This window comes from Arvicanthis niloticus, chromosome 28 (assembly GCF_011762505.2).
Source record: "Arvicanthis niloticus isolate mArvNil1 chromosome 28, mArvNil1.pat.X, whole genome shotgun sequence".
In the NCBI taxonomy this organism is placed as follows: Eukaryota; Metazoa; Chordata; class Mammalia; order Rodentia; family Muridae; genus Arvicanthis; species Arvicanthis niloticus.
The window spans coordinates 9,827,568-9,852,185 of record NC_133436.1 but is presented as its reverse complement, the minus strand read 5'-3'; the positions used below and the strand labels follow the sequence as shown (position 1 = coordinate 9,852,185).

The following is a 24,618-nucleotide window of genomic DNA, read 5'->3' as shown; positions in this document are numbered from 1 at the left end:
ATGGTGGCAGCTCACTAGAACTGACACCTGGACCACACTGCACAGCCTGTAGGCTGCTCAGCAGCTTACAGAGTGGTTTTTGTTGGTTTGTCTTGGTAGCTCTATTGGTCTGAACCTCTTGCAGGCATCGCTCCTGATTTCTTCTTTACCCAGGCAGTTCAACTTGTTTGAGAGTGTCTCTCATCAGTCCTTAATTACATATATGAGAGAGGAGAAAGAGTGATCCCGTGCATTTGGTCAGTTTCAGGGATTTCCTGAAGTCATTCAGTTGTTTATTTCCTGATTTGGATAAGCCTCCCTACAAGATTCAATGTTTCACCTCTCTTAACATCCCAGTTCTTAACAAGATTCACTACAAAATGAAAGGTTTTAATCTGGGAGGAACTGCTACATGTTATAAAATACACTTTAAGAATCAGTCTTGAAGTTGATACTGATTCTCTTGAGTGATCTAGAAGATTACACCACTGGCAAGTAAATTTAGAGTTGGTGAAAATGTAGGTTCTGTAACAAAATGGGTGATTAACAGTAGCCAGGAACTTAGGTTAAAGAACATTCCATCCATTAATACTCATCTTTCAATTATTGGTTACCTAGATGTTCAATATTGGAAGGGATGGGAGGTTATCAGATTAATCCTCTAAGATCTGCATATGTGAAAATGCCCTTGGACAAGTACAGGCCCATTCAGTGAGGGGGCAGCACAAAGCTCCGTCCGTTCCTGCCGTGGAGACGGTTGTCTTCAGCAGAGGTTAGCCACTGTGGTGTATCATTATTAACAGTGTGCTCAGGCCTAGTACTTTGCTATTCATTTTCTGTTCATCTTGTTTCTGTGTGGTGTGTGTGTGTGTGTGTGTGTCATGTCTTTCCTGTCACATTCTTCTCCACCACTTATTGTTAGTCTTATTTCCTGCCTTTTTTGTTAAACATTGTTTGGTAATACTTTTTTGTTTGTTTATTTAGCTTTGTTGTTTTTAAAGAGAAGGTCACTCATAGCCCAGGCTGGCCTTGAACTTGTAGCTGAAGATGACCTCTACTCTCAAAACTCCTGCCACAACTTTCAGAGTGCCAGAATTATAGATAAGAACCACCATATCCAACTTTCATAGACAGTTTTCAGCAGAGTGATATTGGAAGCAGTGGTCCATTAATGGGTATCTAGAGTTACTGAGTATTTAACTAGATTGGTGTTTAGCTATAGATTTGGTTAAAGTTTCAAAAGAGTGAGTACTGTATGTTTTAGTGTTCAGAGATAGTAGTATGTTGTCCTTTGCAAGTAAGAGATAAAGTAGTAAGTCCTTAGACAGCAATTTAGCTTATTTAATCTGCTGTGTCAGAGTGTCTCAGTGAGTCTTTTCTTTTTTCTTACCTTCTTTTCTTTCTTTCTGTAATTTTCCCTTTATTTTATATGTATGTGTGTTTTGCCTTCATGTTAGTCTGTGCACCATCTGTATGCAGTGTTCAAAGATGACAGAAGAGGCTGTAAGATTCCTTGGGATTCAAGGTATAGAGGGTTGTGAGTCATGTGGGATGTGAAGCCAGGTCTTCTGGAAGAACAACCAGTGCTCTTGATTGCTGAGAAATCTCTCCAACCCTAAGTTTTTGTTTCTGTTGGTTTTTTTTCCCTTAATTAGTGGGTTTGTGTACTACTTCATTGAATTGGCAGTGAATCCATAAATTATAGCTTGCTGTTCAAATCTTGTAGCATCTCTCCTTCAGGGATGCAAGTCACTTACTATCATTTTAAAATTAGCATATACACTTTGAGTAAAAGGCCTGCATTATGTGGAAAGGTATGTTCTTAAAGTCTTCATTTCCTTTTGGAGAGAAATATGGAAGGAGATTCTCCTGACAAATTAAAAACTAGCCGTTTGTATGGTCACTCCATTTTTATTGCATAGTTTTCTTTTTAATAAGAAACACACAGCTCCATTTAGCAGAGTGTCTGATACTAACTACATCCTGATTTTAGATGTTATCTGTACGTGAGTCTGTTTGCCCCACTCGGTTTTCCTTATAGTATATTTTTTATCATTAACATAAAAATTTTAGGTTTTTTTTTTATTTATTTTGCCTCAAGAATGTTTAGACATGTCAGCTTTGGAAGACTGATTTGAGATTACTTTGATTGGTTTCTCTCAAGAAGGACCCATTGCTTTACTGAAACAGCTCTGTTGCATAACTGTCCTGTATCTAAAAATACTCCGTGGAGTGGCATCAGCCTTTGCCAGCGATGTGAACTCTACTCCTTGGCTATTTGCACTGACTTTGAGTCCAGACTCCCTTGAAGTATCTCTCCAAAGTGATCCTTCAGAGATCACAACCAGCTTGTCCCAGTCAAGTTTGATAGCATAATAGACAGATGGAAATTATTGATTTCAGATTTTACTAGTTAATACTGGGGGTCTCTAAGGATTGTATATATATTTCCCAAATGTCTTTGGTGCTTAGAATGTTCCTGATCTATACACAAAAAACTGTGTTGTGAATTTCACTCCATATAGCCTCTGTATCGGAGGCAGGAGAGTTGTCCTCGCTGGCTGAGTCCATACAGCCTCTGTGTCGGAGGCAGGAGAGTTGTCCTCGCTGGCTGAGTCCATACAGCCTCTGTGTCGGAGGCAGGAGAGTTGTCCTCGCTGGCTGAGTCCATACAGCCTCTGTGTCGGAGGCAGGAGAGTTGCCGTCGCTGGCTGAGTGCTGCTCAGGAGTAGGATTCCTTGACTGCCTGATTTGTCACATGAAAAAAACCCCAAACAACTTTCTCTTACAGTTTGTGTGTACTGGTTACAAATAATTTATTGAGACTAAAAATAGCTAAATTAGGAGGAAAGTCTGCCGTGTCTTCAGAGACCTGGGCCTGCCAATTATCTGGCACTAGACAGAGCACCAAGTGTTAATATCCTGTTCATGCCACTGTAGAGTTAAGATTGTATTTCTTAGGATATTTTTTTTTTCTGGATCAAAATGATGTCTAGAAATTAAATTTATTGAGTGTTGACTACGTGGTAAAGACTGTTGTATCATTTCTTATGCTTTAAAAAAAAAATTACGTGTCTGTGTGAGTATATGCTATGTGTATACCAGTACCCACAGAGGACAGAAGAGGGAGGGTATGTGTCCCGTCAAACTGGGGTCACAGGCTCTTGTGAGTGGCCATGTGGGTTCTAGGAGCTGAGCCTTGGGCTCTCTGCAAGAGCAACAAGTGCTGTAAAACGCAGAGACATCTATCTGGATCCCATGGTAATGTTTTTAATTCTTGCAGTACTTAGCAGATATTTTGTCGATTCAGCATAGTACAGAGGCTCTTTTATCACATTCTTCTGGGTTTCTGTATGATCGTAGAAGGACATGTCATGGTGTAGCTTCTCCTGTTCTGACGGTGCTTGATGGAATCAGTGTATAGTTCCACAGAGCCATTGTGCACAATGCAGTGCCAGTTTGCGGCAGGCATTCCTGTACATCTTATTAGAATCAGTGTTAACAACACCAATACATTTTTCCATAAGGGCCATAGTCTTTACCTCAGATCCTTACTTTGTACCGCTCTTATTTTGTTATAATTACTTGTGATAATGTCCCTTTAGAAGGGAGGACACTGTACATTGGAGCTTTGAGTCACCCTCTGGCATGGAGTACAGCAGACAGGAGCAGGAGCAGACCCTGAGACTGAGTGTCCATCTGGAGAGCTTCTTTGATCCTACATTGGACATATTCCCTTATGCTCCTCAAAGGGGAAGCTGGTACATTTTCAAAAACAAGGTATGGAATAAATGGTGGCACTGTCTGTCCCTAGGAAATCCATACTCATGTTTCTGTGTATCGAGAATATCTCTAGAAGGGGCTCTGCAAGAGACTAGTAACAGTGGTTGTCTCTACGAAGGGGATTCGGACTCGTGGAGGCAGGGCGAGAGAGAGGGAGCTTTTTTCCTCCACATCTTTTTCTACGTCGTGATTTTATACCACGTACATGCGTTCAAACCATAAATACAAAAAGCACAAACATTGCCTGCTTTCACCTTAGGTTTGTCCCGATCTTACTTCTGTTTGTTCTAATCAGAAAGGAACATTGTTATGAACTACATATGGAGTTTATCCTTGAAGTGTTTACCAGAGAATGGATTCAAAACCCAGATCTGTAGTTTAAGCAGTAGTGCCCTCTCTGATTGTTAGAGTAGACTGTGTGGTGGTGACAAGATATCAGTGGGAACAGAGTAGTTCTGGCAGCAATTAATTTAAAAGTCTCCTCAGTCTGTCTTCATTTTCTCTGCTAGGGATACAGCATTGTTTGACATCTGCTGTTTAAGACTTCCAGCAGTCACCCACCCTTCATTCACCTTGAAGCTGGGGCTCCTGCTGACACGTCAGTCGGTTTGAGACGGCTGATGATAACCTAGGCTTAGGTGTTCTGTGTTCCTGGCATCAGTGAAATGGCATCAAGTGGCACTTTCAGATCAGTGAGATGCAGAGAAACTTTGAACAGCCTATCAAGCAGGGAGAAAACCTTTTCATTTCTGCTGAACTTGAAAGAAAAGAGAGTGTGAAGTTTGGAGTAGCTGTCATCCATCTGAGCCAGAGAAGAGGCCAACAGAGATTTTAGAGCATGGACAAGTAATGTCTGCTGACCTTGGTTGGACCTGGCTTGAGCTCTAGCTGATACTTGTGCTGCTCCTGGCCTCAGATGATCTCCTCACTGTAGGCTGAATGCACTTCTGACCTGTTTCTCATCATACCTTAAAAATACAACTTGCAGTTGATGCAGATAATACCATTTAAATTGTAGGATTATTAGCTGGTAACGTGTGATCCTACACACAGCACAGGGTGTCGATACCTAAAAAGCAAATAACACAGGGGATCATAGAAAAGTGTCTCGCTCCTTAGCTTGCAAAGCCATGCACGTTAAAGTGAAAGCCCCTTTGCCATATAACTGTCAAGAACTTTTGGAGTGGATTTGAGTTTCCTGTTTTCTAATTTTTTAAAGACACAATCCACCTTAAGCTGTGTGTAGTGGCATACAGGTGTCATCCTAAGCGCCTGGTGGGCTGAGGCAAGGGAATTGTCAGTTGAAGGCCAACCTAAGCTACATAGGAAGACCTCATTTCAAAACAATACTAATAAGTAAACAGATCCACTTTGCTATCTTTAAGACAAAACAGGAAGCTGTCCAATAACTGGAACACAACTTAGAAACAACAAAACCTTTAATAGTAACAGGACAGGTAAGGACTGGCAGGTTCTCAGAAATCAGCACTGTGTGCGTGCAAATTTGGCTTCTTAGGTCCTCTGAAGCAGAGAGGTTGGAGTAACAGCTGTAGTACTGTAGAGACAGAATGATTTAGAGCTCTCTGAAAGCTATTAGCATTGAACTACAGGGCCCACTGAGTTACATAATAGCAGAAATGTCTTAACTGTTTGCCTGACATCTTGACATACTTTGTAACAGTGCAGTGTGGTATACTTTTAAGGATTAGATTTAAATAAGGATCAATTTTGTTTTAAGAGTTTGAGTAGTATGCGGTAACTGGCAAGGACCTGGAGTGCTTCAAGAGTAGAGAACCTGGCTGAGGAGATGGCCCTCCTCCCCAGTACCCACACGGTGACACACTGCCACTCCCAGGGAATCCAGTGCTCTCTTCTGACCTACATAAGTACAAGAGACACACATGGGGCAGAGACATACAAAACACCTGTGCACATGAAAAGTTAAAAAAATAGTAGAGAATTATTTTTCTTAGTAGAGATGAGCTCAGTGGTGACAGGTGTTCTGTATACTCTAGATTATCTAAACTTTAAAAATTTCCAAGGCCTGTGGAGCTTACGGTCCCATCTGTAATAATTTTTCCTTTTCCTTTCATTATTATCTTACACTGTTCTAAAGTATTGTCCTTTTATTATCAACAAGTAGACTTTGAAATACTTGTTTTTACTTTTGTTGCTTGGTTCCTTCCATGTTATGAAAAAGCATACATTGTAGCACTTAGTGAGAAAAAGTTGAAATAAATAAATAAGGGATGAGGAAATCAGGCCAGTAACTTGAATTTTTTTTTTTTTGCAGGATTATGGAAATTATTGATAGCATTTTCTTTTTGGCATAATGTGATCAACTTGACCCTGTTTAGTTAGAAAGAACTTGAAAGCAGATAATGTATGAGCAGCTGTTAGCGGAAATTCTTGCATGACATGGAAAGCAGGGTCTGGTGACAGTCACAGATTACAGCAACAGTGCTTGCTTATGCCACTGTCCTCTACTGTTTACTAGCTGATACGTTTCCTGTGCTTTTTGAATGTCCATTCAACCCTCTGAGGCAGTGGGTTTGCTTTATCAGGAAACCTAGGTGTAACTGTCTTGTTCCTAGCATCAAGCGAGAAGGTGAGGCCTTCTACTTCTTGTCCTGCTTCTTGTGAGGTATTCCTTAGAGGAGCCATAAGAAACTAAGACTGCAAGAAAAGCGCACACAGTCCCTCACTTGTGGGCTTTATTACCCCAGGTAGCTCTGCACGAAGGCTTTGGAGATGTTGTAGTACATTTAATGGTTGTGGGGTGTGTCTCTGTGTAACAATTTTGTCTTAATGGTACTAATGCTTTTCAGAGAAGGGACATTTGACTAAACTGGTAATGGAAAAGTAGGTGTTGTGTAGCCTTTACTTGAGGAGTTGTCTCTTCTTTCCAGTCATGCACACATTTCCTCAGGACTTAGGTTATACTCATCTGTGAGGGTTTGTTGTAGTGCTTTGAGGAAACACTTGTTTTAAAACAGGTGTTTCCTCAAAGCACTACTGTGTGCTGGCGGCTGGAAACATGACATAGGCCTCCTTGCATCCTCCCTCCTCTTTCTTTTTTTTTCTTTTTAAAATTAGATTTATTATTATTATTATATTTTTTTTGCATCTTTTGAGACTAGATTGCCTCCATAGAGATGGGGTCGTTGGCAGACCTTGCTGGGCTTGCAGGGTGTGTTCGTGAGAAATGTTTTCTTTTGTTTAGAAAGACACTTACTTCACTCTGGGAGTAGAGTTGGGTGTCCAGGTTGGCATAACACCATATTTGGGAACTGGAATTGCACAGACTATTGCTTTAATGGGGCTGTGAGGATTCTATTAATAACAGCAAGATGGGTCTGCCTGGATGCAGTGTAGATTATTTTTCTAAGACTGAATTATTAATGTGATAGATTGTACATGTTGGTGATATTTTGTCACTTTTGATTTTGGGGAGATGTAAAAGTGGAAAGAAGAGAATTCCTTCACTTGTCCTTTAGGGTCAGTTCTCCATGCTAGCTTCCATCATGAGAGTTCAGGGAGAGCAGCTTCTGACGGCGAGGGCACGCAGGGGCTTGGTCGCCTGCCACTGTCTCAGGCAGCATAGCTTATCACTGCAGTTGCCACGTGGTTTCAGAAACTCATGGTAATACCTTGAAGGTAAAGTTGCTTATAGAAGCATGTCCCCCTTTCCCCTGGTAGTAATAACAGTAATACTGGGTGGTAGGGACAGTGTACTGCGCCAGCTGGTGGTGTACAACCACTCGTGGTTTCAGCCTTTCAACTGTGAATGTATTCATGAGTGGCTCTGTCTGGAACTCATTATAGCTTTGTTTTAAAACCGATCTTAAAGGTAACATTTTCTCAAAGTAGCTTATTAAAGACAATCTTTTGACAATTTTCGTATTTTCAGGGTGATTTTTTTCTCTGACCGTGTGGCCTTGCTCTGCTTATTAAATAAGCTAAGTGCTGAACCATTTAGGTTCTCAGCTACAAGTTAAGCAAAATTCATTGGGGTCTTAAAATTTTTATTTCCTACTTTCTTCCTTCCCTTTGACAGAGCCTCCATTTGGTGCCCAGGGTGGCCTTGAACTTCTGGTCCCTAGTAAATGAGATAATAGGTATGCACCACTGTATACAGTTTTAAACTAAGATATAAATGTGGGGACGTGTTAAGATCTCCATACACTCATACTAAAGTAACTGAAAGAGCGGGAAAAGGCAGATGTAACAACTTGTTGTGAGCCGACTTTTAGCAGAAAGCGGCTATCAGCTTTGCAGCCATCTTGAGCCATATACCCTGACAAGAGACTTGATTACAATAGCCTACAACAGCTGAGCACACTCTGATAACATCTTGCTTTAGATACCCAGGACTTTCCTTGGGTGTGTGAGATTAAAGGTGGTTGTTTCAGAGTCTCATGAGGCCATGAGGACTTGTTCTCAGTTTGAGTTGTGGAGACAGCTTTCTAGCATTGTAGATATCCCTGTGATTTTTCCTCTTCACCGTCCATTTGCTAAGCAGTACAGAGGGTGGCAAAACAGAAGACCTCGCTCTTGTTAGTTTTACTTTGGTGAAATTACCTGATATTTATTAGCCAGGTTCTCAGCTCTGAAATGATAGTAATAGATCATTCTCCCACAGAGGTATATAGTAAGAGTAAAATTTGATACTTTAAATACTGTGATGGTAGGGAAGCCACTTAGGAAACCTGGACAAATATCACTTCCTGTATCATCACTGATAATTCATTACTAAACCAGAAGACTTATGGATCATTAACTCTGGCATTTATGAGATGTCTTTACAGCAAAGGGTGATTAATTAATTAGGAAAATATCTTTTTCGCACAAATGAGTCAAAGTGAATAATCTATTAATCTTAGGAAGTCAGGAGGGAATGATGCTGTGTTCAAGATATAGTAAGAACTTGGGTTCAGAGGTCAGTGTCATAGCCAGGTTGGCTGGTTAGTTAGTTAGTTAGTTAGTTAGTGGGTCCTAAGAAGCAGTTTGTTGGCTTAGAGGCTCACTTTCCCAGTCCCACAGCCAGTAAGATTCGGAACCTGAACTTAAGCTCTGTCTTGTGACTTGAGACCTGGCATGTTGTTCCTCATTGTGCAGCTCCCATTGCTCAGACTAGAACGATGCATTCAGTACGTACTCCAGCAGGCATTTCTGCTATATTTTGTAAATTATACTAGTTCTCTGCTATTATCTGACCATGATCAAACCTGTTTTATGGAACTATTGCAAGGATTACAATGAATGATCAAAATCAAAGTGGTTCAGAAACAGTGCCACACTTTTTCACTAAAATTTTCTTGTAGGTACAGTTTTGAATTGTCTGGTAGTTCTCTAGTTTCAAGGTCATGGATGACAGAAGGAAATGAAACTTAAAAAGTTAGCAGAAATGAGCTGTCAGTGTCCTAGAACAGACAGAAACCCATCCACAGCTGGGATGAGGATGTCAGGGTCCACAGGGACAGAGTCGTGCTCTGAGCTGGTCTGGGGATGCAGAAGAACACTACCAGTGATGGATTGTGCAGACAGACCAGAGGCTATGTGTTGGTGTTCTGCACATCAGCTCTTTGGTTTCATGATGTACTTGCCTTAGCCTTCTTCCAGCGGCTGGGAAGACAGTTGCTCAATCCTATTCCCAGATAAGAATTGCTTTTAGCAAAAGGACTTCAAGCCTGTTAAAGATTTATTTATAAAGATACATTTCTCTCCCTCCTCCCCCCTCAACACACTGGTATTAGTTGAATCTTTTTTTCCGGACCAGGCATTTGGATTTGTTGACAGGGATCAGCCACTTGTAAGCTGGGCTGAGGTGGCATTCCTTGTCACCCTGAGTGGCTGCTGAGTGGCTGCTGAGTGAGTCACCCGAGCAGTGGCTGCTATGCCCCATTGACTGGAGCAGCTGTGCTTGAAGACGTCCAGAATGACACATTCTTGGGCTTGGAGGCCTGAGAAGGCTGTTGATTCTGAGCATGGTCAGAAATCATCAGATAAATGTCTGAATCTATTCAATGCAAAGTAATAACAAAGCAAATGAACTATGTGAAGCACTTCCCAGAGGTGGACCGAGGAACTCTGAGGTTAATGCTGGGTTGTAACTAGTCCCTGCCACAGGCCTCTACGTTACCAGCTGGTTGACCAAAACCAACACTCCATCGTTTTCTTCTAGAAAATGCAAATTCTGAATATAAATTGTAGTCTGTTTTGTGATGACTAAGAAATACTTCTAAACCCACGTAACTACCTGCTGTCTTTGTACACCCGTCCTTCTCGCCATGTTAATGAAACAGATACCAGCCTTAAGGACTTCTGGTGACAGTGTGTTAGAGATGAGATGGCTTGAGACCACGCTCAGCAGTCCTCGGCTGCATTACATTACTGCACACCTGCACTCAGGGCTTTCTGTGTGGGGCCCTCCAGTGAACTTGGGCTATAAATGACAGTTCACAGATGGGATTTGGACAAAATAAACACATTGTGATAGAAGGAGCGTGGCTTCTGGAGTCGACAGCTCTGGCATCAAACCCTACACTTTAGGTTAGTACATATTTCACTTTGGACAAGCTCATCCTTGCTTATAACCCAAACCTCCAGTTCTGCAGCTTTAGCTTCCCTGAGGCTGTCTTGTACCCAGGAAGGTCCTTTTCAGAATTCTTTAATTATTCTAAATTTTTATCCCCTCTTCAAAGTAATCTTACCATCAGAAATGATACATACAGCTCAGCTTACAGCAGAAAAAGCTCAAAACACAGCATATAATATCTTGATTATAAGTATTACAATAAATTAGCTAAAATATTACCCCAGATGCTTTGTCTGAGGCTAGAGAGATTGCTCAGTAGTTAAGAGCCAGTCCTAGCTGGTTTTTTTTTTTGTTGTTGTTGTTGTTGTTATTGTTGTTGTTGTTGTTTTAAGTTAGACCTTTGTTTGAATCTTAGAACCCTCAGGACAGCTCACAACTATCTGTAACTCCAGATCTAGGAGATGCAAGTCTTCTGGCCTCTACAGGCACCGGATATGCATGTGGTATACAGACATACATGTAGACAAAACACTCATGCACATAAAAACAATGAAGTACAATCTATTGATGGTAAGTTTTATGATTCTCTTTGGGTTGCTATTAACAAAATACCTGAAGTTAGGTTGGTTATGAGGAAAAGAATTCTTTTAGCTCACAGTTCTGGAGATCTGGGAGCAGTTGTCAGCACCTGCTCGGCTTCTGGTGAGGCTGTTAGGGTGGTTCAGTTTGTGGTGGAGAAGCAGAAAGGACAAGCAGGCATGGGCAGAAACTCAGTGTATAGAAAAGGTGGAGTAGAGGTATTGGAATGGCTTTCTCACAACTGACTTTTACTATAACCAGCCCAGTACCAGAAGAGAAAGAATTTCCAGTCCCTTTTCAAGACCACAACTGTGCTCTGTAGCTTCTTTGAGGGTCACATTTCAACATGACCTTTGATAGAGCCAACCTGAATTCAGAATGGGCTCCAGTCCAGTAGCAGCTCAGATGAAAAGGTGTAGTGCATTTGTCCCTCAGAGCCCTGTACCGTTTCTGGAATGATCTTGGTGTTCCCCTTTAGAGCAGTCCCAGCAGTAGAATGGAAGGCCCTGCCTGCAGCTTGGTGCTCTGCAGATGGGCTGTGGTGGTATTTTATATCAACACCTGGATGGACTAGGCGTTTCTTCTCATGGAGATCAAGACTTGTCAGCCTGAAACAGTGGGTGTCCATACAGATCTTGAGTGTGTTTTGTGTTTCTAGGGTTTAGTTTATTTTTTCAATTTTATTTTCTTATCTCAAAACTTTTCTTTGACACATAATACCTGTACAATTTTGCTTAATGGGGATGTTCTATGGTTTGATGCTTTTACACTTTCCTTAGTTTTCCTGGATCTGATTCGAAAAAATTGTAGGGGGAGGCAGGAGACTGCTAAGGACCATGGGCTCTTGTTTTAGACCACCAGACTTCACGTATGGCACCACCATGTTGAGACTTCAAACAAATTGTGAAGTCTTTGTATGCCTTAATTTTTGTATCACTAAAAGGAAGGCAAATTGTCATTCTTATTATTGGAGAACTCCCTACAGTTAAATGAGAAAATGTATATAATGCTGGTAGTAGAGAATCAAGCAAATTATTGTCACGCAGTGCATGGTAGCTGTGGCTATTATTTGTTCTAGAAGTCCCTGTCACATACCATCCAGAGCCCATACAAACGGTCCCTTTCTGTTGGCCCTGCTCTCTGCTCACCTCATCCCTTAAGTGATTTTGGCCAGAGTCACTCTTGATTTAAGCAGTCAGTCATACAGTGAATTTACATAGAACTTAATTGTACATGTTTTTTACAGAACTGTACATGTTCTTTGGGCCAGAGTTGCATCTGAATAACGCCAGTGAGTACTGTGATGAGCAGCCTGTGTTTTTATTTCAAGTGCAGTGTTTTAAAAAGGCAGCGTGGAGGAAGGGATGTACACAGAATCCATGAATATGAATTTAGTCTTGCAGAAATACAGGAAGGTATAATCTAGCTGTTTCTGATTTGTATGTAATTATATAATGATGGCATTTTACACTTTGTTTTAGCTGATCGTCTTGTCTTACTCTTCACCCTGTACCCCATTTCCTTCCCTCGCCACTTGTCTTCCTCCCTTCCTTTCTGTTTTTATGGCACTTGGATTCAGTTACCCTAACTCCTGCCTCCTTAAAGACCTCTTCCGTCATGGTCTCTAGCTTAGTTTCATGACCTGTACCCACACTCAAGCTGACATACATAAAAAAATTAAAAGCTGGTATTCACATATGAGAGAGGACTGCAGTATTTGTCTGGTTTTTTGTAGAAGTTTCTTTAATATAATAATTTGAGATTCATTTTTCCTCTAGCTTTTTAGATTTCCTTTTTCTCTGCAACTGAATGAGGCTTCAGAGTGTGTGCCCTGTTTTCATTGTCCATTCTGTCTGCTCATAGACATCTAGGCTGAATCTATTTCCTTGCTCTTGTGAACAGAGCATCAGTTAACATGGAAGCGCAAGTATCTGCGGTAGGGTTTGCAATCCTTTGTTAGATTCTCAGGACCAGTAGTACAGCTGGGTTACATGTTTCTGAGAAACCGTCACACTGGTTTCTATAGGTTCCACGTCAATGTATATCCCCATTAGCTGTGAGTGTTCTTCTTTCTTCATATCTTTTCCAGCATTTGCTGCCAGTTCTTTTAAAATTTTTTTTACTGTGTTTTTTATTTATTTATTGTGCTTGTAAGCACACATGTGCTCCCATGCGTGGCATAGCTGGAATGTGGAGTTCAGGAGACAGCTCGCAGAAGTCAGTTGTTCTCTTCTATATGCATGTCAGGGGTCAAGCTTGGGTCAGCAGGTTTTGCAGCAAGTCCCTTACCAGCTGAGACCTCTTGCTGGCCAATGATTTTTGCGGTTTAAAAATATATGCACAGAGGATGGCCTTGTCGGGCATCAATGGGAGGAGAGGCCCTTGGTCCTATGAAGGCTCCATGCCTCAATGTAGGGGAATTCCAAGGTAGGGAGATGGGAGAGGGTGGGTGGGTAGGGGGAACACTTTCATAGAAGCAGGGGGTGGGTGGTGGAAACTGGGAAAGGGGATAACATTTGAAATGTAAATAAAGAAAATATTCAATAAAAAACAAATTTAAAAAAAATAATGAAAACTCATATATACGTACATATATGTATGTATATATGTATGTGTGTGTATATATGTATATATATGTACATATATATATACATATATATGTATGCATAGTCTATGTTGGAAGTGTAGCTGGACTGCCTTTCTCCATTCTGAAGTGTTCACTCTTACAACATTTTTGTTCAGCATGCTGAGGCTTTTTACTTTCATGGATTCTCATTTGTCAGTTTGGGGTAGTTCCTGTGTTGTTGGAGTCCTAGTCAGAAAGTTCTTGCCTATGCCTATCTTTTGAAGAGTTTTCTCTAGCAGTTTCAACATCTCAGGTTTTACATTCTGTCTTTGATGAGTTTGAATCGATTCTTGTACAGGGTAAGAGATATGACTCTATCTTATTCTTCTGCAGCTGGATATGGAGTTTAGCCAGCATCATTTGTTGAATAGACTTATTTTTTTTTCCCCAGTGTATGTCTTTGACATCTTTATCAAAAGTTAGGTGGCTGTAACTGTTGGGGTTTATTCTGGGGTCTTTCTGTTTTATTGGTCTACACACCTGTTTCTGTACCAGCCCCACACTGACTTTGTTGCTGTAGCTCTGTCGTGTAATTTGTGATCAGGTTACATGATACCTTTAAGGTTGTTCTTTCTGATTAGAACTTTGGCTATTGATGGATTTTGTGTTGCTGTATAGAGTCGTTTTTGTTTTTAAGTTCTGTGAATAATGTTATTGGGATTTTGATGGGATTTGCATTGAATCTGCTGATTTCTTTTGTTAATATAGCCATTTCCATATTAGCTATTTTGTCTTGTGCAGTTCAACTTGCTGTTGCTTCACATAATAAATTATAGAATTAGATGAGCTGGCTGATGATCATCACAGGATTGCTATAGAGACTGTTGTTGTTGTTGTTGTTTTTAATTTTGTGTCCAAACTGTGTTCGTTTTAGATTGAAGGAAATGTTCCTGAACATTGGTGGTGTGGTTGCTCACTATAGTCATTTCCTGTGTGTGCTTCCGTTTGGAGGGCGCTACTGTGGAAGCTGAGCATCAGCGTGAACTGGCACCTACTTTGCTTTCCCTGGAAGTAATTCTAGTTAGAGGGAGTGAAGCAGCAGGCTCGCACCTCAGCTTAGAATCCAAATATGCTTCCAGAGGTCCTGTCCTGTGCTTCTATTCTGATTTTAATAACTTTCAATAAATATTTGTTGGCTGCCATGCTATAATATGATAGGCTGCATCTTACATGAGATATAATATGATAGGCTGCTTCTTACATGAGATGGCCATAGGTTTTTCTTTTTGAATACTCAAAGGCGTGAATTAAAACTGAGCTCACCCTCTTTTTTCTCCTAACAGATGACTGCAGCCTTCAGCTAGCACCCTAGCTGAGGGAGGCCTTTGGTGCACAGACTAAATGAGCCCTGTTCCCTTTAGGAGGGCAGGAAAGCTGTGGCTGGGATGCCTAGCTGGATCCACAGCACCTAACTACACAGTCTGGGCAACTGAAATCCAGCTGACCCTGTCTGGTAATTCCTCAACACTCTGGTATGTCCTAATATTGCCAAGTAGGCTGGCAGGCTTTAGAGAGCCGGAAATAAGCTGCTAGGAGATAAGGCGGGCAGCTGTGCATTGCAGACAGGAGAGGAAATGAGGAGGAACCAGCCAAGCAAACATTAGCCGTTCTACTTCAGTTTTAAACCAAGAAGCAATGGAAAGGCCTCTGCTTCCAGTTCTGAGTTACCCACCTACTCAGTTGTGCCAATTAGAACTTGGGTTGAAGAAGCATGCTAGGACCACATTTCCAATTACTGCCACATCTCAATTCAGAATTCCAGAAGGATGAAACTGAGTCAGAGTACATTGTTTACCCAACAGTAGCAACTGTGTTATCTTAAAATGAAAAATCTTGGGGTAGTAGAGATGGTTCAGCAGTTAAGAGCACTGACTGCTCTTCCAGAGGTACTGAGTTCAATTCCCAGTAACCACATGGCGGCTCACAGCCATCTGATTCCCTGTTCTGGTGTGTGTGAAGACAGGAAACTTGTGTGTATGATTAGATATTTTTTAAAAATATAAATCTTACTTTAACATTGGATAATTTTAAATATGTTTTGCCTCTGCTCTATTGTGTTTGTGCCATTCTATGACTGTAGATTATTTCCACGAAGAGGTGTTTTCTTGACCTCCTAAATAAGTAACAAGTAAATAAGTAAGTTATTTATTGCAGTATTGTGTGTTATTTATTGCAGTATTTATTGTTGTTCAAATGCCTTTGGGAGTTTGAAATAATTTTTAATACTTTTAAAGTTCAAAGATATAATTTAATAATGATTAAAGCTTCCAATTACATATTATTGTAGAATATGCTAAAAATAGCTGGTCCTTGTAGAGGTGTTCTCAGCAGCACAGAGTTTGCATTATAGTCACAGCACATTGTGGCAGCACGAACATGCATAGCTACTCACAGCAAGTCTCAGCATAGGACATGGCCGGGTGGGGCTACATGGGAGTCTGCATCCTTGAAAGTTGACTGTAGCATGGTAAGCCATCAACTGGGTTAGCTTAAAGGTTGCCAAGGTTCCAAAAATGACAGTGTGATGGCTTCCTTTGTTTTTGTTAGTGAGGGAAAGATGCTGTAATACTCTTTCCTCTTAAAAATTTCTGAAGCAAGTAAACTATGTTCAAGGCAGAGGAAGTCAGACTATTCTTTGGGGCCTCTTAAATTTTTTGTGCCCTGAAAACACATATAAAGACCTCCAGGTCAGGTGTACCCACTGCATAGTTTTGAGAAGTTAAATGTGGTTTGTGTATTGTTGCTCTCTAAGGAAGAAGCATTACAGCTGGGCATGAAGAGGGTCTGGCATTGGAGGAGGTTCATTAGCCCTTGGGTTTACTTCTACTACAAAACCTAGGTTATAACCTGGGAACCATTTATAGTGGTACTACCTTGTAGTAAGTTTGTTAGACAAGGCTGGGGAGAAAGAAGTGTTCATGCCTTGATTAACTGGAGTGATCTTGCTGACTAGTGACAGACAACACCTCTGACACCCTGTAGTCTAGGTTCCAAGCATAACTCTGAGCACACTGAGGGTGGAGGAAGTGATTGCACCTTCCACCTGAAGATCAGGCACAGAGCATCCGTTTAACAACGGTGCTGAGTTTCTCCCAGTCACCAGGACACGGCAGGTGAGAAGAGTCTTAGGGACACTCACTGTGGTGACCTTGAGGTATTGGTTTCATGGCTCTTGAGACTAGGCAGGCAGGTATTCACTGCTGCATAGGTGTTCCTGACACTTTTAGTTGGGGGCTCCCAGACTTGCCAAGTGTTTATTACACAGACTCACAAACCACCTGACAGATTTCCTCCCTTTTTAAACAGATTTATTTCTGTGTGTCTATGATGAAGAGGGCACTCGTGCTACCACATGTGTGTGTGTGTGTGTGTGTGTGTGTGTGTATGTGTGTGTGTGTGTGTAAGGCAGAGGGCAGATTTGGGTACTTGATTCTCTCTATGCACCCTTTATTCAGGTTGCAGGGATCAAACTTTAGTTGCCAGGCTTGAAATAAGCACCTTTACCCACTGACCCATCGTGCTGTCCTGAGACTTTCTACCTTTTTAGATTAAAAAGTTATTTATAATTGAGAAAGATGAGAGTAATGTCTCTAGCTTCAGAAAAACAATTTTCTAAATAAAAAATTAGTAGTGTATATTAATTTTGTAAAAGGAGTTAAGTTTCCATACTCATAAAATTAGAAGCTGTTTTAGAAACTGTTTTATTGCCATCAAGAGACACCATGACGAAGGCAACCAACCATTATAAAAGAAAGTGTGTAATTTGGGGCTTGCTTATGGCTTCAGAGACTTAGTTCATGGTCCTCATTATTGTGAGACCGTGATAGGATAGCTTGGGTTTTGGTAGAAGCGCTGGCTGGAATTAGCCCAGAGACCCAACAGGTATCTATTGCCTGTGAGGGATGGGCATATATTCTGCCACATTCCCGGAATCCAGGCTCCTAACACATGGCATGGAACTCCATTGACCTACACTGTTCAGTCATGTTCAGGGCATTGCAGCCCCTCCCAAAGAGACAGGTAGAGGGCGTGACTACAGGCCACAGGCCCTAGAGAGATTTACATACTAATGAGATGCCTGAAGGCAAGAGGGCGTAGCCAATTAAGCATTCTTCCCCAGACCCTCACCCTTCTCCCTCCATATTTACTTCCTGCATGGAGGACCTTTCTGTGTTCAAATCACTGGGACCACCTCTTCAAGCAAGCCAGTGGACTGCCGAGTCTGCTAAGTGAGTACAGTAGCCAAGTCTCTCCGCAGGGCACTGCCAGGGCCTCTTTCTTCTCTACCTCCCACCCCCTCGTTTCTCTCGGCTGTGGGCCAGTTGGTTGAGCTCGCACACTCTCAGTCTTGGTCCTTTCACAGCCTCTCAGCAGCGTCTGAGAGCCCAAGGGCTTGAGACCAGTGGGTCCCTGGCTGCCTCCTGGCCCAAGGGTCCCCAATCCAAGAGCTCTGCACCCCTGTGGAACTTCAGACTGAGTGAGGGACTCCCCACACTGGGCAGGGCCTCGCCTGCTTCGTGCTGAGCAGAACCAACTCAGTCAAAGATTCTGCTCCTCTGCCGACTGAGAACGCACAACAGAGATCAGTGCCATTCAGTCATTAGGCCTTTCAGGCCCTCCCTCCCACCCCCTCCTATCCCCAACCTTCCCACATCATGGCTAGGAACATGGAACCAGCACTGTACCTGATTTATAGGCAGAGAGAGAGTGTGTGAGAGAGATCACGCCTGGCATGGACTTTTAAAGCCTCAAATCCTACCTCCAGTGACACGTCCTCTAACAAGGCCACACCTACTTCAAAAGGTCATGCCTCACAGTCCTTCTAATCTTTTCAAATAGTGCCATGTCCTGGTGACTGTGCATGAGCCTATGGGAGTTGTTCTCATTCAACTACCCCATGAAGCTTATACCTTCGTATTTTCTCTCAGATAAATCAAAAGCTTCTTAAATCTTTCAACTGTGTTTTTTGACATTTGCTCTCTTTAGATGCTGAGCTGTTCAGAAATAAGATAGTTCAGAAGAGACAGAAAAGTAAGACTTATCTTTTTTCTTAAAAAAAAGTACTTAAACAAATAACACGTTTCAAAAATGAGAATTTTGTGAAAGCCATTTCTCCACAGCACAAGACCAGCAAATGAGAGATCTTTGCACACCGCTGAGATGCAGGTGCTGGGTTCAGGTGGGGACTCATAGCAGTGTACATAGTTCATCGTTTGCCCAGGTGTCTGCTGTCTTCTAGGAGATGCCAGTGTGTCTGGATTCATCTGGGCTTCACCTGGCCCTCACTGATTCCCACAGTCTCTCCCATCCTTTTCCTGTTTAGTTCTGGGGTCTGAATACTTTTTGGAAGTTAAAGCTGACCAGTTGTTTTCTTTCTTGTGGTTAACATCTTCTTATTTTTCTAGGTTGTGCTGGTGAGGTGGAATGAGCCATACCAGAAACTGGCCACATGTGATGCCGATGGAGGAATCTTTGTGTGGATTCAGTATGAAGGCAGGTGGTCTGTGGAACTGGTCAATGACCGTGGGGCTCAGGTGAGTGGCTAGCAGACCTCTTGCAGTGAAACACTGGTGCTTGGAGTTCACCATACTGAGTCCTAGAGCAAATGGAGTAGCTTTGGTCTACACTGAAACTTTTATGTGTGTATAAAGTAACAGAGCAATAAGTTAGAGCTTTCTCTAAAGAAAGCTTTTCCTGAGAAGGGTAAAAAGTAGGTGTGGCCTTTTTGGAGGAATTGTGTCATGGGGGATGGGATTTGAGGTTTCAAAAGCCCACCTAATTTTATCCTAATTTATAAGCCAAGAGAGACCCTGTGCTTGGCATGGGCTTTTGAACCCTCAAGGTCTTCCCCCACTGCCAAGTGACAAACTTCCTCTACTAAGGCCACACTTCCTCCTAATCCTTTCAAATGGTGTTACTCCCTGGTGACTAAGCATTGTTCTATATGAATCTATGGGAACCATTTTTATTCAAGCCACCATAGCATATGTCTGTCTCTTCTGTCCTATCTTTCTCGGTAATGATTTAAAGTGCTTGACATTCTGATTCTGAAGGCACACCTCATCAGTAGGGACTTTCTGTTTTCAGTTAAAAAAGAGTCTATGGGGATTGAAGGGATGGCTCAGTGGTTAAGAGTGCTTGCTTGTCTTGCAGAAGACTTGAGTTTGGTTGTCAGTATCCACATGGTGACTCACAACCATTTGTGTAACTCCAGTTCTAAGAAATCCAACACCCTTTTCTGATCTCTGTGAGCACTTGGCATGCATACATACTTGCAGACAAAAAAACTAATGCATGAAAAACAAGAATCCTCTTCTTTAGCTAGATGGATAAAAAACAGCACCAAAGAGACCCAATAAGCAACTTTAGAAAGGGATCTGTCTCACAGAATTCATAGAGTTGCCACCTCCACACTTGACACTTAACTTTGGGGATGCCATGTGACTACTGTTTTGACCCTGAAACTACTCTGGGGGCTCTGAGGCAGTATCTCTGTGAGAATCTGCAGGGCACATGAAGTGACAGCTGCTAAGTATAAACAGTGTTTTAGGCACTTTTCATTTATACTTTGATGTAATTCTGAGACAGGGTAATTCCTGTCACCTTATTATAGATGAGAAAACAGGTACGCAGAACTACCTTGAATCTAGAAGTCAAGGGCAGAGCTCTGACCTGTGCTGTCTCTCTGCAGAGCTCTGACCTGTGCTGTCTCTCTGCAGCGCTCACCCCTTCCTTGGCCTTGCAGAGCAACATGACTTTGCAGACTGCTGCAATTGTAGATTTCTCTCGCACAGGCCGATTAGTGTCACAGGGCAGGTGCTATTCCTTCTTTCCTTACTCTGAGGCCTGACGGAAACAGATGTGGCTTTACCAGGGTTGGGGATCACATTATGTTTAACCTACTAAATGAATACACTCTCACAGAAAAAAGAATATTCTGTTTTCACAAAGGCAGTGCTGACATCCTGTGAGACCTTCAGCCTGATCAATACTGACAATAATATGTCAGCTGGGTGGTCTCTATCTCCCAAACATGAGAAGCTCATACTTTAAGTACTAGGTGAGAACGGGGCAGATGACAACCCAGTAAACTAGAAATGTCCAGTTAGGGTCATCATAGGGACTAGTTAAACTTGTGCATGGACCTTCCTCAGCGGCTCTATGAGAACACGAACTACCTCTGGTGAGTCTCCTTAAACACAAAACAGGAGGAGTGCCAGACAGCACAGCCTCACCCGGGGGTGGGGGGGAGCTGGAGGGTAAGCGAGACCAGCCCAAGGTCCAGCTCTGTAGCAGGAAGTCCATGACTTGTTTTCCAAAGAGTAAAGACATAGTATGTCAGAAAGGAGCTGAAGATGACAATGGGTGGCCAAAGTAACTGAAAACAGAAAAGAACAATAAAACTCCCCACTCAGTGAGTGGACTCCGAGAGACAGTCACATAGAGACCAGCACAGGAGTGAGCTCAGAGGCACCTCAGAGGCTCTAATTGAATGTGGAGCTACTGTTCCAGCACCTGCCTATATGCCACCATGCTCCTTGTCATAGCTTCCCTTCATAGGAGTGGCCCTGGTCATAATTTCTAAGACATATGCTGTAAGTGCTTTTATTTCATGTGTTTTTCTCTTACGCTTCACAGGAACTTTATTCTAAAAATTTGCTGTTCTCAATTAATAGAAGAGAAAAAAAATCCAGGTCAAGATGTTCAATAACTTGCCCAAGGAAGTGTTAAATTGAGAACTCAAATCCCCTTTTCCTTCTAAAACATTCTGCCACACTGTTTCTAGACAAAGGAAAAAAAAAAATGACCCAGACTGAAAAACAAAACAAAAAATCCGCCTCTAAACTAACCTATTTCTCTTTGGCAAAAATCCGTGTGTTGATATTTTATCCCAACTGCCCAGACTTTATTATTGTTTGAAAAGCACACCCTACCAGTCAAGCAGCAACACCACCACATGGGCTCCCCAGCACTATCCTTTCTCAGCAAGGACCCGCACGCACTCCAGTCCCCATTACTTCCATCTGGTAGCTGTGTCACTGATACACCTGTCACATCAGTCCATGTCTTTTTTTCTATAGAGAACACAAGTCAGAAACAGGAAAGGTAGAGGGATGTGAATCCTGGGGACAGCTGAACTGATAGGTACCACCACAGAGCATCTGGTAGAGGGATGTGAATCCTGGGGACAGCTGAACTGATAGGTACCACCACAGAGCATCTGGTAGAGGGATGTGAATCCTGGGGACAGCTGAACTAACTGATAGGTACCACCACAGAACATCTGGTAGAGGGACGTGAATCCTGGGGACAGGTGAACTGATACGTACCACCACAGAACATCTGGTAGCACTTAGAGTTCACAGGGCCTGTGCCTGCAGTTGCTATTACAGTAATTACTATAGCCTGTGACACAGTTGCAATTTTTCTGTTCTTTTGCTGTTCAAAGCTGGTTCTTCAAACCTTAGAACCTGTTGAGCAGTTGCTATTATTAAATACTGACAGTTGGGGGAGTCTTGTTTGCTTTTGATAATGTTGGCATTAAATCTGAGTTTAGTTTTTTAAAAAAATCCGCATACAGATTATGCTGATTACTTATTGAGGCAGTATGTACTTAGTACACCGGGAAAGTGTCTGGTGGAAAGAGCAGCTCTGCAGCTTGGAGAAGGAGTGTCCTTGAAGCCAGCTCAAAGACAAGCATTACTGTTTTAGATGGAACAACAAATGATCCTTGCTTAGAGCATGCAGTTTGTTGTCAGAATATAATGGAGCATTTGACAAAAGCTAAGTAATGTCTTAGCAGGTTCTTTTTCAGGAAATGATCACGAGGCCATTATGTCAAAGTGGGTGTGGGACAGTGGGTGCATTCTTTTACAGTGTGAGTCACCGAGGATGACTGTGCCAGGCACATCATCTGAGAGGGTCGGATGAGAAGCTGCTTCAGGCACTGGTGTGGCCAGAATGCTGCTCAGCTTCTAGTAATCCGAGAGCTCTTTTTAGTAAAGTGAGGCTGGCATCTAAAACAGTCCTCCAAAGACAAGTGTCTGCTGTTCTGTCCTAGTGTTTAGTACTTGTTTTTCATTTTTGTTTCTCCAGCATGGGAAGAGGCAGGCAGGCAGGCAGGCAGGCAGGCAGGCAGGCAAGCAGGCAGGCAGGCACATGTGCACACACTCACATACACACACACACACACATTATAGTTGTGGTAGTGAGTTAGAGTTGCTAGGATTGACTCATTGAGGTACACTCTTAGCCCTGTTCTTTCAGACAGGACCTCTCTAAGTATGTATAGCTTCTGCTGACTTGAACTCATCACCTTCCTGCTTCTGCTTAGCAGATACCATGCATTCTTACTGCCTTGTGCCAAAGTAGGAAACTCAGTCAATTCATTTGAACATCCTATATTACCTTTTTTGTGAGTTTGTCAGTAGCTTTTGTTTCTTTGGGTGTGGGAATAACACCCCCAAGGCACAGGAAGCAAAAGCAAACCCAAACAGGATTGTATCAAATTAGAAAGCTTTGTATAACAAAGGAAATGACAGTCTTTTGAATGAGAGAAGTTTGCAAACTATACATCTGACAAGATGTATATTTTGAATCACAAGGAATACACTAGCAAAACAAAACCCAAGATGATCCAAATAAAAACTGGACAATAGACCTAAGTAAGTATTTCTCAGAAGAAAACATACAGTAGACATCGGGTGTATGAAGAAATGTTCAAAATTAGTAATCATCATGGAAATGCACCTCAGAACCACAGTGAGATGCCGTCTCCTGATAGGACAGATCAGTGCTAGTGAGAACATGCACACTGTGCTGTCTAAAGTCAGCTTGACAATATGACCCAGACTAGAGTTATCTGAAAGGAAGAAACCTCAGTTGAGAAGATGCCTCTGTAACATCCAGCTGTAGGACATTTTTTAGTTGGTGAGCAATAGGAGAGGGTCAGGCTCATTGTGTATGGTGCCATTCCTGGGCTGGTGGTCCCGGGTTCTAGAAGATAGCAACTCAAATAGTAGCTTTCATAACCAAGTACTCCAACATCCTGTTCTGTGTTCCTGTGGTACGATGCACGCTGAAGGGCAGCAGTAGAGAATAGGGAGAGTCTGGTTTATAATGATTGACTGTTTCTGCAGCAGAAGAAAGCTTTGCCTGTGAAGTAAGAACACTTCCGTTTGTAACATAAGGCAGTCTCAAACGTGAGTGCAGATGCGTCAGACAGCATGCATTGACAGCACATGGCATGACTGTGGCTGTGCACATGCAAGCTTGTATATTACATGTGCAAAGCTAAGGCTACAGTGAAGTTGTGCCATGCGGCACAGGCAGGCTCTGGCAGGAACACCAGGGGCCTATTATGTGTCTGATTTTGGATTAGTTTTTGGTCATTGCATACTCAGAAACCTTGTATTCATACCAGAAAGTTTACAAACCTTATATTCTATTATGTGACCATGTATAGGATTATGAGTCAGTTAAGTGCTGAATAATTTATAAATAACAATAATGTGTTATTTACTGCCACCGCAAGACATACATGATGACTACAAGGGGACTTTGAGTCTTTTCAGTACTGAGGAGTAATACATTTTTAAAGGGACAAACACAGGGGAGGAAGGTCTAGAGACAGACTTGGAAGGAGGGTTAGAGACAGACATGCAGAAGGAGGGTCAGAGACAGACATGGAAGGAGGGTTAGAGACAGACATGCAGAAGGAAGGGTTGCTGCTATCTCCGAGAAGCTTCTTTTCATTGCCTTGTGCTTTAGTGTTTCAGGATGATGATGATGATGATGATGATGATGATGATGATGATGATGATGATGTTCATCCTCCTCCTCCTCCCTCTTTTAAGATAAGAACTGTTTCATGATACATGGCCAAAGTACATGTAAATAATAGCATGGTTTTTGAGGAAGATGTTATATTTATTGCCCAGTAATATTCTGTCTCTGCAGACTTTGTGTTCTTAAGAGAGACTGGATCTTGGAACTGAATGCACATGATGTGAAGCCAGAGTTCTGAGTTTTGTACAGCAGCATCATTCACTGGTGACTTGTGACAGCTATTGAGGGCCTGTCCCACCAGTCAGTGCCATTGCTGCTGTAGACA

At 42.2% G+C, this 24,618-nt stretch overlaps 1 protein-coding gene across 1 annotated transcript in view; it reads left to right on the top strand.

The window, feature by feature from the left end:
• The window catches only part of Tulp4 (TUB like protein 4), a 106,458-nt gene that overhangs the window by 21,977 nt on the left and 59,863 nt on the right, over positions 1 to 24,618 (top strand). Inside the window, exon 2 of the mRNA XM_076926689.1 lies at positions 18,911 to 19,039. Within this exon, the coding sequence (XP_076782804.1) occupies positions 18,911 to 19,039 (129 nt within the window). The remainder of the gene's footprint in view (positions 1 to 18,910; positions 19,040 to 24,618) is intronic.